Raw genomic sequence first — 15,606 nt, 5'->3', positions numbered from 1 at the left:
CCCTTTTTAATTGGATGTGTTTTATTCAGTTATTAATCTTCACAAGAGAAAAAAAAATCGAATTACTAAGCAATTGCACTGGAGCAAATATCTTGTCTAATTTGAATTTTCATTCAAAGTTTATCCAAGAAGTGAACATTTGAACTCGATTGCTGCATTGTGGTTTTTAATGGCGTTTGCATGTAGGAGAGCAACTTTTCAACCTTAAGAGTACCACAAAAACAGAAGCTGCTGTCGACCACAGCTCCCGCACTCAACCAGTGATGTCATGACAATCCCACCAGGCCCCGCCTCTGAAAGGTACATGCATGTGCATGCATTTTTTTTCCTTCAAAAACATTTAGTTGACCTCTGCATATTCACGATTCATCTTCAAGCAGATTTTTGGACAAATTTCTGTTTAACAAGTCTGGAAAATGTTATTGCAACAGAATCGATTAGTTATGTTTGTAAGCGTTTGAAATGACCACCGTTCAAGTCTTGAGTGTATATGTTCATTATTTTGCTGTCGCACGTGCTAAGTTGACATTTTAACACATTGACAGTATGTGAGAACAGTTAACCAGTTTAAAAAAACAACAACCTGATTTTCCCTTTTGAGATGGGATTGGATTCCCATAAAAATGGCTGTTCAATGTTTGAGCTGTTGTAGGTCAAGGTTCAAAACTCACCAGACAGTCCTTCTGAAGGTCTTGCGTTGTTATTCAATGACAGAGACAATGAATGTTATTAATTGGAGTTTATTAGCTTGCACAAACAAATAGAAAGAGACAGAACGATACACAGACGACAGATTTTTCTTATCTGACAGATCCCACAAAAATCAACAAGATCTTTGTGCGTTTAGCAGGCCTACGAACAGAACACATAAAAGGACATTTTTTTGAATGTGCCGAACTTTGACGCGCCTCTAATACTCTTCGCCTTCCTCGTCATCCGCCAGGCTGTCGGTGCCCACCTCCTCGTAATCTTTTTCCAGGGCGGCCATGTCTTCCCTGGCCTCCGAGAACTCGCCCTCCTCCATGCCCTCGCCGACGTACCAGTGCACAAAGGCGCGCTTGGCGTACATCAGGTCGAACTTGTGGTCCAGTCGGGCCCAGGCTTCGGCGATGGCCGTGGTGTTGCTCAGCATGCACACGGCCCTCTGCACCTTGGCCAGGTCTCCGCCGGGAACCACGGTGGGCGGCTGGTAGTTGATGCCCACCTTGAAGCCGGTGGGACACCAGTCCACAAACTGGATGGAGCGCTTGGTTTTGATGTTGCTGATGGCCGAGTTGACGTCCTTGGGCACCACGTCGCCGCGGTACAGCAGGCAGCAGGCCATGTACTTGCCGTGGCGGGGGTCGCACTTGACCATCTGGTTGGCCGGCTCAAAGCAGGCGTTGGTGATGTCGGCCACCGACAGCTGCTCGTGGTAGGCTTTCTCGGCCGAGATGACGGGCGCGTAGGTGGCCAGTGGGAAGTGGATGCGCGGGTAGGGCACCAGGTTGGTCTGGAACTCGGTCAGGTCCACGTTGAGGGCGCCGTCGAAGCGCAGCGAGGCGGTGATGGACGACACGATCTGCCCGATCAACCGGTTGAGGTTGGTGTAGGTGGGCCGCTCGATGTCCAGGTTCCGGCGGCAGATGTCGTAGATGGCCTCGTTGTCCACCATGAAGGCGCAGTCCGAGTGCTCCAGGGTGGTGTGGGTGGTCAGGATGGAGTTGTAGGGCTCCACCACGGCCGTCGACACCTGGGGGGCGGGGTACACGGCAAACTCCAGCTTGGACTTCTTGCCGTAGTCCACCGACAGGCGCTCCATCAGCAGGGAGGTGAAGCCTGAGCCCGTTCCGCCGCCGAAGGAGTGGAAAATGAGAAACCCCTGTAGTCCCGTGCACTGGTCAGCCTGCAGGGAAAGGAGGAAAACAAAAACAGGAAACATTTGAGAATCAAACAAGAACTGGTTTTGCATCGAATAACACGAGCATGTGAGGCGCAAGTATTACTTTGCCATCCTCACATTCTACTGCGGCATCTATGATGTTGCAAGTGTATGGCTTTAAAACGGCAGGGCCTGCTCTGGTGAGTGACATGGGCGTCACCGAACGAGTGTACATTTGGCTGGCCGCTAAACTGCTTGCCTGCTTGTTGAGTGAATTGCCAATAGTTGTGTTGCGTGCAACCGCAGCAACATTACTTCAAGCAAAGACTCCAAAAATACTTACCAGTTTGCGAGTTCTATCAAGGACCAGGTCGATGATCTCTTTTCCGACTGTGTAGTGACCGCGGGCGTAGTTGTTGGCGGCGTCCTCCTTCCCGGTGATCAGCTGCTCGGGATGGAAGAGCTGGCGGTATGTTCCGGTGCGGATTTCATCTGTCGCGGACCGCAAAGAAAATATTTTTGAGATCATTACCCTTGCCACGACCAGAAGCACTGACAACTAAAATTCAACTGGCAAAACATGCCTGTGGCTATCTGCACACAATCATTAAGCATCTCTGGTGAGTATGATGTCTTTTTAAAGTCTTACGTTATTAGATCAAAATAGATTCCCATGATGTTGGGTTTTTTTGTATAGTAGAGATTTCGTTGCGCAAGCCCCCCCACTAGGCCCAGGTACCAAACGCAGAGCCCGCTACTGTCCTTTCACACAATCTTTTTCACATCAGGTGTAGTGAAACATTCTTCATACCGATGACGGTTGGCTCCAAATCTACAAACACCGCTCTGGGGACATGCTTGCCAGCTCCGGTCTCGCTGAAAAAGGTGTTAAAGGAGTCGTCCCCTCCTCCGATGGTCTTGTCGCTGGGCATCTGGCCGTCGGGCTGGATGCCGTGCTCCAGGCAGTACAGTTCCCAGCAGGCGTTACCCATCTGGGCGCCTGCCTGGCCAACGTGCATGGAAATACACTCACGCTGGAGGGGAAAAGTGGGAAAGACAATTAGTCAAGTTTTATTTGAAAAAGTAAAAACAAATAATGTAACAGGCAGCTATATATTTTAAGGATAAAAGCTACTTAGTTACACTGAGCTCAAGTCAGCTTGCTACTTTTATTTTTTATCAATCTAATGCTAGCCATGATCTACTTTGGCTTCTGCAGTCACGTGACTGTTTCATCCAATCCAATGTAACCCGTGGTGACTCCACTCCACCAATCAAAAGCAACCAGGCACAGCAAAGTTGTTAAGTGACTAATTTACAGTTTAAGATCAATGTATCATTTCATTATGATAAATTATTCTAGCTAGTTACATGTTGGGAAACATGAGTTTGCATTTTCTGCAGATTCATGCAGTTAAAAAAAAAAAAAAAACGTTACTCAGTACTTTTGTCTCTGAACACTTGAGCAATTATAGAAGACTGTACTTTTGACTTTGGTCATATTCGAAGGTAAAGTAATTCAGTACATTTTTGAAATCCCATGTCATAGTGTTGCGTTCAAGGGCAAGCGGCCATCTGATGGCGCTCTCTGCTTGAGGCCCTGTGTGGGTGAGGATTACCTTTCGGCTTCACCGCGCGGTAACAGGAAGGCTTATATACGTAACGAGTTTATTAATCGGCAAAGAATCATTAAACAGGTAGAAAAAACAAAACATCAAGAGGTGCCATTGTTAGGTTAAAACAACCCTTTTCCTCCCCCGTCAATTTGAACTGCGCAGACGTTTTTTTGTAGCCGCCGCGCACTCGCCCAACCAAAAGGACACCCTTTTTTTTTTTTTTTTTTCAACGCAGAAATGGCAAATTGTATCATCTGAACCGATTGTGGATTATTACTCTTAAATCGACATTACCATTGTAAAATAACCCCAACACACGACGAAGTTCCGCGTTTTCTTACGACGACACTGCACCAACACCTGCTGCCCACATTTGCAAATTATTCCTCTTATTAGCGCTGTAACGTTGTAATTGTTATTAGTTTCTTACTGACCATGTTTGTAGTTATTCTTCGCAGACGTCGAGCAGTCGGATGAAGAAGTTAACTGATCTGTGGGGGAAAAGGAGGCAGGGGTACTTATCTAGTTTAACAGGGGGCGGGGCTAAGGTGGAAAGTTTGAATTTCTCGCGAGCGAACCGTTTTTTTTTTTGTTTTTTTTAAGCGAACCGTTGGTCATGCTGCGTTCAAGTGTAACTCGTGAATGTCTAAACCCGATTGAGACCTCGTGTGCTGCTTGCTGGAGTGAGGCGTATGATAGCTTGGATTTTTCTTTGTTGGCATTTGACTGCTGGAGTCTTATCATGAGGCTTCTGATACTGTAGATTTAATTTAGCTCCGATTTTAACCGTGCAGTGAGGTAACCATAGTACTGCTATGGTGAATTCCTTGTTTTTTGTAATGTTTTAAATAAAAAAAATCAATTGCCAATAAGATATTCACAAGACACATCTTTAGGTACACTGATGTAATCTAATGCAAGATATGTATTCAAAATGTCGCTTACTGGCCTTATTAAACTCATTTAACTGTAATTATTGCTTATTGTGCAGTGTAAAATTACACTGCAGTATACGAAAGGTGCTTCTAAAATGGTGGTTAACCATTAGCCAGCTGGACAGATAAATAGGTAGCTTGGGAACGTGGACACAAAACCACACAATCATGATCAAACAATAGGTTTATATGATTGAATGTAACATATCCTGAGCAAATAATCCGCTACATGCAGAACGTCACAGGTTAACGGGATTCCTCTGTGATTTTGTTGACTTTGTTTTGATTACATTGAGTTTGGCTTAATGTTTTGTCATGGTTCCCTGTTTTTCTTTCCACCTGTTCTCGCCAGCCCTGTTCCGTGTCTCCCACTCAGCTCTCTCCAACCTCCAGCCACTTGTGTCATGTCCAAGTGTGCTTCGTTGTCCAGCTGATAGATAGATGGATAGATATTTACTTTAGGGTGTCAGGGTAATCAAAAAGCAGGGAAATATATAGTACAATGAACTGAATTGATAGTGAAAAAAATGATAAATATGAATACCTGTGTTCTTATTATTCTTATTGTTTTTGAGAGGTATTCATTTAACTGTGGTTTTTCATTGTGGTTATGTTGTCCATAGGTGCTTGTATAATGGTGGCCAACATAATTCGCTGCACAGAAGCAGGTAAGTGTTTTAAAAACTCAAAGTACAGCAACATGTGATGTTAATAGTGATACACATAAATACCTCCAAGTTCCAAGCAAGTTTTATTATTTAAGTGGTTTAATATTGGTTTGTTTACTGTTTTGGTTTTATTGTGTACAGTGAAATTACATTGCGGCGGACTGAGGTGTTTCTAAAATGGCGGTTAGCAGGGAATTTGAATCTTAAAATGCCTTCCTGGTCGACTTTCGGAGGTGGATTCAGTACACCTCATTAGATTGTGCTAGTGTGTACCAAATGTTTTGTCGGTCATTTCACACTTTCGCCTTCGTTCATGGGGCTGTAAATGTGGGAAAAAAAGCCTGATAACAAATCGCTTCCTCTTCGCGGAGTTGTACATGATCGAAATACGCCATAGCTCCGCGCCTTTTCTCCTCCATTGTGCTATATCCGACTCTGACATCATTACTGCAGGCCGACGGGGAGGATCGCTGCGCACCGCCCTTTAAGACGGGTCCGAGGCTCGGTCGTTGATGAAAAAAAAAAAAAAAGTCGTGGCGGCGGTGCTGGTTCCGAGAGGCAGGGGGAAACCGTCTGAATCCGACCCACGGTCCCATCCAGCTGGCACGGAGGCGAAAAACAAACCGTGAGTGCAATTCGTGTGAGCCGACACGCCCGGGCAAAGAGGAAGGAAGGGTGGGGGAGGAGGACCGCGAGGACGGGGAGGACCGACCGGACTCGAGGCCGCGGGAGACGGAAGTGAGAGAGGGGGGTTGCTCCGAAGAGGAAGCCCTATCCCTTTAAAAAGCGAGTGGGACATAGCGGTGCGAGAAAAGGAGAGGAGGGGGAGAAGAACGAGGAATTAAAAAAGAAAAGGAAGAAAGACACAGGGAGGGCGGAGGGAGAGCGGGCGATAAAAAAAGAAAGATGACATCCTCGCGGCTGAGCGGCCGAGGTGGGGCGACGGGCCGCGGCCCGGCGAGAGCGCCGCTCGCCCGGGCCACGGCTTGACTCCGACAACGAGGCTTCGGCAAACACTCGAGTGGCCTAACGAACGAGCTCGGAAAACAGAGATTGACTCATTAATTGACTCATTAAAACAAAGCATGACTTGACGGGCTGACAGATACGTGTCTAATAACCCATATTAGCTCTCCCGTGTTACAAAAAAAATCTTTTATTTCACGTGTGTGTGTACAGTAGTGTTGTAAAATTCCGACGTGGGCTTATGCAGGCTATCGAGTTGGTGTGATTTTTAGCGGTGGCCTGATTCTCGTTGAATTAATCCAAGTAAAAAATCCGAGTACGGAGGGAGAAAGGGACCTTGGTGCTACCCAGCCTGCGTGCGTTCACTGCTGCACCCATTTGGTTTCACTGCATCATGCCCCCGTGACATCCCCACGTTTTAGTCACCGTTTCTTTTTTTTTTTAGTTTAAACCCACCGTTTTTTGTTTTGTTTTAAAACGTTGGGGGTGGCGGCTCAAGCATTTTCCCCCCCGGGGGCCGACCTAAACCATGCGAAAGCTGCCCTCCTCGATCTCAACCAGGAGCTGATTTTATAATCTCCATCTCAGTGGCGCAAAATGGATGCTGCGTGGAGCAATTTCCTCTTCCAGGTAGGCTTGGTGAGACCCTCTCTTTCTTTCTTTTGTTGTTGTTATTCTTAATTTGACTTGCTCGCACATCGTCAGTAGCAACAGCTTCGAGCAATGCTGCGGTGGCGAGTTGTGTTCACTTTGTGTGATGATGGCTCCTTGTCTCTCCAGAATGCTCCCACCCAAAACCAAGTGGAGGGGAGCCTCCAATCGGAGCTCATGTCGGTCCACACGAGCTCTCCCCAAACCCCACCCACTGAGCACATAGCTCAGCCTCCCTCCACCGTGGACACCACCGCTCTCAAAGAGGAGCCCATGCCCATCGAGGTCCATGGAGCTGATCCACACCCTGCTGCCACTTCATTAGGTACACGGACACAGTGACGGGTGTGCATTTGTTACCTGACTTCCGCCTCTTGAAACCACCACTGTCATGCTACAATCCAAGCACGGCTCCGGGATCTTTTCTCTCCTGGGGATAAAGGGGGGCCTTGACAAATACATAGGGCTGGGAAAACAATTCATATATATATTAATATATTTTAGAATATCAGGCATCCCTGCTATATTCACAGGAATGATCAATATTACCGTAAAACCCTCTGAATAACATGCAACTTAATGAGCATTTTTTTCTCTGTACTTGTGTATAAGACGGTCCCCTGATTTGCTCGTATCCTTTATTAGAATATGAATAAATAAACATACCAATAAAGTGCAAGTGCTTTTAAATCCAGGTTTAAAAAATATGCTCTTTTCCCATACCTATGATTAAGGGCTTTCAAAGTATTTCAGAAATCATGTTTTCGAAAATCTCGTTCTTGCACTGTACATACTATGAGTAATTTTAGTAAGCTATTTTTAAAAAAAAATCTCTATTTAGCTTTTAAATCTCTTGAACTCCGTTTGTAACTGCCTTTAAACCTACTTTTAATTACAGTGTGTAAAGCACATTGAGTTACATTGTGCATGAAACACGCCTTGAATCGGTGATTCTATTTTATTTTTTTACAACCCCTAGGTACTGGTAAACATTTAAAAACATTTGAAAATTGTTTGTTTTTAATTAACCCCCCTGTATAATACCATAATTTCCCCCGCCCCTCCCCTCGATTTGTGATATTTTTGGGCTGGTTTCATACCGCAAAAAAAAAAAAAAAATCTAAGCAGTGTCTCATTGGAGAAGTTATTCATATTCTGTCTTTTCTTTCTCCCCCCCCCCACCCACCCACTTTCCTGGGTCCAGTGAAGCCCATGTCCCGGCCAGCCCGCGTGCCGCACATCTGTGCCATTTGCAACAAGCAGTTCAAGAACAACTACAACCTTCGGCGGCACCAGTCGGTCCACACAGGGGTACGCATGAAGGACAGGGCCAGAGAGCAGGCGGAGGGGGCGCAGGAGGGAGCCGCTGGCCAGGTGGTCGCGGTGGTCCCGTCGGTGATGGCGGTGGGGGCTGGAGGGAGGGCGGAGAGGACCCCCGGAGTGCCCCTCACCTTGCTGCACCTCTCCGCCCTTCCCCTTCTCGCCCCTCCCGGCGTGCTGGCGGGGGCCCAGCAGCCGCACCTGGGTAGTCAGGATGGTGAAGGGGTCGCCATGCCCAATGTAGTGGCTAGTGTTAACCCCCATGCTCCGCCTCCTGCTGCTGTCGTCATGGCCACAGGGGCGACAGTACAGGTGGGTCAGGGCCTTGTGCGGATGGCTGTTGTCAACCCCAAACCTTCAAGCATGTTGTTTTTTGAGCTGCTGGCCACAGGGATGGTTGAGTTTGGCTCTCGTGTGTCGCCTGAAAACCTCCCGTGTGTTACGTTGACCACAGTGGATTTTAAAAAGTCAACACACCCCTGTACAAATGCCAGGCTTTTGTTATTATTTTCTTTTTCCACCGTCAATGTGAAGGAAAACCTTTTAACGCTCAATTGGGGAAAAACAATTTTTTTATTTCCAACCACATCTCAATTGTTTCTCTTTACTTCCTCTCGCTAAAATATTTCTTTTTTTTTCTTCCTTTTTTCTGTTTGGTAGTACAAGTTACAGGCCACATATCTTGGTCTGTTTTTTTTTTTTTAATATCACGAAAAAACTCATTTGAACAGGGGTGTCTTGATTTTTTTTTTTTTTCTATCCACTGTACAAGTCTCCGTGAAGGAATGAGGGACCATAAGCAACTCCATCCCCGTAGTAAAGTTTAAGAAACGTGCCAGAAGCCACCACCACGCTCCCCTGCATGTTCTCTGCAAACAAAAAGAAGTCTTCTAATGTTCAGAGCAAATATTATTAACACAAGGGACTGTATGCTAATATGACTATTAGCACATGTAATAAAATGGCAATGTATGTGTTAATTGTAAATCATGCAAGTTATGGTAACCCGCAAAAGTTGAATGGAGGCAATGCGACTTGCTGGTTTTTGAAGACGTTTCGCCTTAAATTCAAAAGGCTTCCCCAGTTCTAAATTTTAGAATCGTTGGAATCTGTGTTTGAAAAGAGGCGTAAAAGAAGTCAATTTAGAATTGAAGAAGCCTTTTTGGATTAAAGGGAGCATAATGTTGAACAACAAAGAGTCCAGTTGCCTTCCATTCAACGTTTGCCTCTTAATCCAAACTAAACATGGCTGTTTTTGCATGATTTCAACAGTCCGACTTGTTTTTTGTTCCTTTGAATTTTTATGGCATGTTTTTATCCGCCTCCCCCGCTGTCCCCTCAGCGGCCCGCCAATCAGAACCCCACGCCAGTGAGGAAGAACCACGCTTGCGAGACCTGCGGCAAAGCCTTCCGCGACGTTTACCACCTCAACCGCCACCGCCTGTCCCACTCGGACGAGAAGCCCTTCTCCTGTCCCATCTGCCAGCAGCGCTTCAAGAGGAAGGACCGCATGAGTCACCATGTGCGCTCGCACCAGGGCGGCGTGGAGAAGCCTTACATCTGCCCGCACTGCAGCAAGGCCTTCTCAAGGTGATACTCTTGAATAACATGACTCGCATCGGATGCCATCCTTAATCTGCCCAAAAATTAAATGTTTCATCAACAACACTGCAGGGTTGTGATGGTATTGGATTTTTCTTTGTATTAATTCTTTTTTGTTTTTATTAGTTTTAGTACTGTTTTTTTATGTTTGGAATATTTGTTGAGTGCGATATTTATTTAAAAAAAAAAAAGGTCACTATTGTGTAATGAAGTAAACTACAATTCCCAAATGACCGTTTGACCTTCCTTGTTTTGTACAGTACAACAGCAATACATTTAAAACACATTTATGAACATAAAATGCCGTTATAGTCCGTTATAGTTTTTTAAAAGCACTCTCGTTTTCATTTGATTTCATTAAATGTTTTTCAATTTTAGTTATTTCCATAGTTTTCATAAAGTACAATAATTACCTTGCAACTGTGTCTGCCGAGCACATTCCAACACAGCTTAGCACTATGAAGCCTTGTATAAATTCCTGCATTTAAGTCAACAATTTCTTTTCAGCCTCTTCAGATGAGCTTTGACATCAATCAAACGTGGCCCATATGAAATCAAGTGGTTTTTTTTTGTTGTTGTTTTTTTAAAACCTTTCTTTCTTTGCCATCTCAAGGCCTGACCATCTCAACAGCCACGTGCGACAGGTGCACTCCTCAGAGCGGCCCTTCAAATGCCCGGTACGTCCATGTTGCCGATTGTATGTAATATTGTGCTCACTTGGCGGCTGTACACGGCCACCATTTACAGTTCATTCACAACAACAATGATCCTGTTTACAGATGACAAAAGGTCAAGGCTGTGTAACTTTTTAAAGCACAGAAAATATGGCCCTCTTACCATCTGGCAGTGCAGTTCTGTGGGGGGGGGGGGGGGGTTAGTTATTGAAACACTTCTTTCTGAGGGCAACTAGGCTTTGGTAATATTTGTGTGACAAGGGTAATGGAAATATGGAATAAGAATAACACAAGTATTGCGTATGCCTTGTCGATTGATTGCCGCATCCATGTTTTTGTTATAGTTGTCCAAAAATGGCCTTTTATATATTCATGACTATTTATCGATAGTCATGCATATTTCCAGCGATAGGTGGAAATATGCAATATCAAGAGACGCACAGTACCAGTCAAATGTTTGGAAACACCTAATGGTCTCTTAGCACATTACGACGTCAGGATATCCAAGATATTATCTCTTCATAATGCACAGCTATCAAGTGAAAGTCATTCCAGGTCATAAAGCGTCATCCACATCATAAAGCTGACTGAGAAAATATTTTGCAAGATGTGCAAAGCTGTTATCTGGTCTCAAGGTATCAACTTTGAAGAATATAGATTATAAAACATTTGGTTTTGAGTAACATTTTTTCATTTAGCCCCAAAATTCCACCAGTATTTCTTCATAATGTCGACGACTTAAAGTGGAAGTCAACCCCAAAATTTTCTTGACAAGATTTTGTTCTATGTAGGCAGCAAAAAGGGCAGCCATTTTGTCACTTGTTGTCGACTGAAAATGACATCACAGTTGCTCTTGTAACGACCAATCATGGTTCAGCTTCAGAAAACAGGTGAGCTGTGATTGGTCATTACCAGAGCCCTGAAAAATGGTGATGTTATTTCCTTTTTTTTGGTTGACATCCCCGTTAAATATAATCCACAATTCAGGGCGTTTTTAAATAATGAAAAAACGCAGAATTACAGGGTGTTTCCAAACTTCTGACCGGTACTGTACATTTAAAAGAAGAAAGAAAAAAAGTTTTATTCCTCTCACACAGATTAAAGGCATATAAACTAATTAAAATTTACGTCACATTCTTTTAAAAGTATTCCTTGGTGACTGTTCTCTCGAGTCGGTTTTACACGGAGACTTTTTTTTGTCATTCTGATTGAAATCATTCCGAATGAAGATCTCTGGTCACCTGTTTACATTTGACGTGATCTCCTATCCGCCATTTACATGCTCCACTTCACCTTATTGATCAAGCTGTAGTTCATTTGTCTATTTAGCACAGTAGTCGTGATAGTTTGAACACTTTTATTAAAATCAACATTACACATTGATCCCTTTTTTTTTTTTTTTTTTTTTTCTCCTCCGACCTAGACATGCGAATCCAGCTTTGCCACAAAGGACCGTTTGCGCGCGCACATGATTCGCCACGAGGAAAAGGTCCCGTGCCACATCTGTGGCAAGCTCCTGTCGGCCGCTTACATCACAGATCACATGCGGGTGCACAACCAGTCGCAGCACCACGTCTGCCATCTGTGCAACCGCAGTAAGTTGCAATTAGCAAAATGACTTTGACACCCTTGCCTCATTGTGTTGAAGGTGATTTCCGATTCTTCCCCCCCCCGCCCCCACCACCCCATTAGGCTTCACCACCCTGACCTACCTGCGCGTCCACGCACAGAAGCACCATGGCCAGGAATGGAAGGACAGCCCCGGAGGCTTCGGCGGCACGGCGTCCGGCGGCGTGCTCGTCTGCCAGCTATGCGGCGTCCACTGCAAGACGCCCACCCAGCTCCAGGGCCACATGGGCACCCACAGCAGCAGCCAGGGCGCCCAGAGCCCCGCCACCTCCAACGTGGCCGCCAGCAGCTCCATTTCCCTCAGCAACATGGTGACGGCGCCCACCGTGTACGTCACGGGCGGCACGGTGGTGGACCTCCTGGTCACGGACTGCTCCAGCATCGCAGCGCCGCAGTCGCAGAGTTAGCGATAGCCAAGTTCAGCAGCGGAAGCGGCAGCAATAACCTCGGTCCTTGAAATCAAAAGAGGGCAAGGTAAGAGAAGAGATGCGTAGATGCGAATCGGTTTACAGTTGTCGGTCAAAAGTCGGAGCATCAGACAGGCGTTACATTTCAACAAGCTTGGATGTGTCATCCTAATAATCTTACACAGTGGCGGGTCGTGCATTTTGGTAGCTGGGCCTTCAGCGGGGACTTAATATCACCTTGCGATATTAAAAACTATACAAAACGCAATATAACAGCTATTGATATTCATCCATGATAAAAAAACATGAAATATGAAATAAAATAATCGTCAGAGATGCTGATTATTAAATGTAGTAATGCGTGTGGGTCACAAGAGTTGCCGGTTGAACTTGGCTTTTTCCGACCAACCAACTCAGAGGACAGAAAAATGCCGACATTTTTGGAAAATGTGAAATCTTATTGGATTAAAAGAAAAACAGTCCCATCACTAAAATGGTTGAAATGACATGGGTCAGCACTACTGATTCTGAAGGCTCTAGGCAGATTAGATTGACATGGCAACACACAGAGGCTGAAATCTGATTGGACAAAACAAATCTTAATAGCCACAAACTGACTGGAAGCAATGCAGCCAAATAAACACTAAAAAAAATGGAGAGAATAGACTGTTGAGAAGAAATTCAGACAATTTCATGGGACAAATGTTTATGTTGTAAATGTAGGTCAGTGCTTTTGATGGTGTTTAGACCAGCAGAGAAGGCCTTGCTGGCCCACCACTGATCCTGGATGCTCGTATCCAGCTCGACTGATGACAACTGTGCTCTTCTGGACGTCCGCTGTAATTAGAAGTCGTCTCGTCTCTGCCCTCACCTCTAGCATTGGCTGCTCTGTTTAAATCACACCAGCGCTGATCTTAACCTCTTTTCAATTTTTATTCTTTTATTTTGCAGGTCACTGACTAAAACTATTTAGTGCTTGTGTTAAGAATGAGAATTAGCACTCTGAAAAAAATAAAATAAAATAAAAAAAACTACAAGTAAATTAGAAGGGAAGTTGGGTGTGGACGAGGCAGGGCTTCTTTAGCATGTTAGCTTGTTTGTTCACCGAGTTTCAACACAAATTGTATGGTTTGTATACAAAGTGGTTACATTAGTAATTATCGGTTTCTAGATCAGGATGTGGATGAGGCATGGTAGGAGGTACTTTTTGGTAAAAGGTGCCGAGGGCGCCATAGAGTTTCAAGCACTTTGAAGGCCCTTTCACACTGCACTTAGTGCCAGCGGGTAAAAGCACCAGGCTACGTCCTGTTCGGTTGCTTGGCAACTAGCGCCAAATATGGGCAACCTTGCACGGCGACGCCGCCATCTCGGCTCCCTTTCCCCATCGTGGGCAAATTTAAGTGCAGTGTGTAAGTGCCCGAATGCTGTAAAGTGGAACCTTCAAAGGTTTATCCCGCCTGAAGTGGGACAATTTGTGAATTTCAACCAAAAATCCATGTAAAGTCCAACAAAACTGACAGCGATGCGTGTGTGACTGTCAAGGATGGTGTCACAGTTTCACACCTGTATGACGGTTAGGAATGTTGACATGAAAATGAAATGAAATTCCTCCAGGGAAAACATGTTTGGAAGCCTGTTTTGAAACGAGAACAACCAACAACTTTGGAGGTTCCACGGTCATTGTTTGGTTAGTCAAAATGAAAATAGGCTTGGAATGAGTTTTCTTGCGCTAAAGTCTTCCTCTCTGGATCACGCCAAGAAAAAGGAAAGAAAAAAAAAAAAAAAGAATCAACTTCAGCTTTTGACACTGCAACTCTTGCACCTGGAAGATTCAAAAACAAAAAATACCTTTTGCATGAAAGCAAGCTAGCTCAGCTTATCAGCGCAAAATGAACTTTTGGGTGGTTTCACTAAAGGTTTTAAACAATAATACATGTTGATTTTGTTTTGAAAAATGAACTTTGTTGGCCATTTGTTTGATTGTAACGTCATTGCCATAGTCTTTTTTTTTTTTCCCTTTTTTTTTTTTTTTTTTCTTGTCTGTTTTGTCTACCTGCCTGTCCAATGAGTAAACGTTAGACATTAGATTTAGTGTGTATAGCACCTAACATATTAATCTTTATAATTTGACATGGATCTCACCGGTTGCATCCACTTTTAATCCGGGACGTATGTTGCTGAGAAAGGACTTTAAAGTCAAGTAAAAAAGCGCCGCAGCAAGTTGACAAACAACAATTCCTGGTTTTGTTCTTTTTCAGTTTTGAGCGAATGTTTCCTTGACATTTACAGCCACGTTTCTTTTCTGTTGTGTTTTAAATGTGTTCTTCCTTCCTCCCTGTTGAGAAAAGTTGTCATTTACTAAACAATAATTTTACTTTACTTCCATTTACACTAAGAAAGAGAAAAAAAAATACCTCTAGACATCTGTGCGGCTCATGTGATAAATCTTAATGCCTTATCATACTCAACTTCATTTTAATTCTTTTATGATGATGATGATCAGATCTTAGTCATGGGATTCATTAAGAATATTAATGGGATGTATTTATATTTATATTTTTATATTTCTCAACAGTATGCATGTCCAAAATGTTAGTGCAAAACCAAACAAAAAATGCTTATCACAGTCATAAATATTAGGTTCTTTTGTAGATGAGGTAGACATCATGTGATTATTTTGTAATTTGGACAATTTCAAGTAAAATGGGTAAACATGCACTGTGTTGTGTTTTCATCTGCTCACCCATTGCCTTTTATTTTTTTTAACCAGACAGACAGACAAAAAAAAAAAACTTCCTTTGTCAGGCAGAAATCAGACTGGGCAGTTTTGGTGTGATGGATGATTTAATTTATGAAAATAGTCATTAAATTTAATATTTTAATTCCCTAGAAGTACTTTTTAGAAAATAAGAAAAAAAAACAGGATTCCACAAAGAGTGCAGTTGCTCTGATTCAAACTTCATGGGTGGACTATTTTTTTTTTTTTTTTTTAAATATTGTGATAGTAAATTAGAAAATGCCTCACAAGATTATACGATGAGGCTAACAGTTTCATAGCAATGACCCCAAATTGATGACATCAGAGAAATCTGATTAGAATCTTTAACAAGCACAAGGACAGCGTCACTGATTTTCTGTCTGTAATCTTGCCTTAATCTCGTCTTCAATCTCCTTGGGGCGGATGCAACATTTTGCAAAGCAATGAGAGTTGGGATTGGGAAAGAGTATCCTGAACCAGCCGCAACGTTTGAATCTCTGATTAAGTCTTAAATCTACT

General features: G+C 43.9%; 2 protein-coding genes across 6 annotated transcripts; one reads left to right on the top strand and one right to left on the bottom strand.

The window, feature by feature from the left end:
- Positions 1-724: 724 nt before the first annotated feature.
- Positions 725-4,080, bottom strand: LOC147128970 (tubulin alpha chain-like). The gene is made up of 4 exons (XM_086016002.1): positions 3,912-4,080; positions 2,673-2,895; positions 2,205-2,353; positions 725-1,885 (listed from the first exon to the last, which is right to left on the bottom strand). Exons 1-4 carry the CDS (start codon positions 3,912-3,914, stop codon positions 911-913), a joined length of 1,350 nt encoding a protein of 449 aa, XP_085872128.1. The 5' UTR covers positions 3,915-4,080; the 3' UTR covers positions 725-910.
- Positions 4,081-4,844: 764 nt separating this feature from the next.
- Positions 4,845-15,047, top strand: mazb (MYC-associated zinc finger protein b (purine-binding transcription factor)). 5 transcript variants are annotated; one of them, XM_086016007.1, is made up of 8 exons: positions 4,845-5,080; positions 6,635-6,685; positions 6,827-7,022; positions 7,902-8,008; positions 9,360-9,607; positions 10,233-10,296; positions 11,717-11,888; positions 11,986-15,047. In XM_086016007.1, exons 2-8 carry the CDS (start codon positions 6,644-6,646, stop codon positions 12,327-12,329), a joined length of 1,173 nt encoding a protein of 390 aa, XP_085872133.1. In that variant the 5' UTR covers positions 4,845-5,080; positions 6,635-6,643; the 3' UTR covers positions 12,330-15,047. The 5 variants fall into 5 exon arrangements, 4 of the variants coding, with proteins under 4 accessions (XP_085872133.1, XP_085872135.1, XP_085872132.1 ...); XM_086016009.1 differs by having other exon boundaries at positions 4,846-5,080; positions 6,635-6,676; XM_086016006.1 differs by lacking the exon at positions 4,845-5,080 and adding an exon at positions 5,206-5,705.
- The last annotated feature ends 559 nt before the right edge of the window (positions 15,048-15,606 follow it).

This window comes from Filicampus tigris, chromosome 19, assembly GCF_054856515.1.
Source record: "Filicampus tigris isolate MCC_2025a chromosome 19, RoL_Ftig_1.0, whole genome shotgun sequence".
NCBI lineage: Eukaryota > Metazoa > Chordata > Actinopteri > Syngnathiformes > Syngnathidae > Filicampus > Filicampus tigris.
Note: the sequence above shows the minus strand (reverse complement) of the source record. Positions and strands in the feature narration are given on the sequence as shown.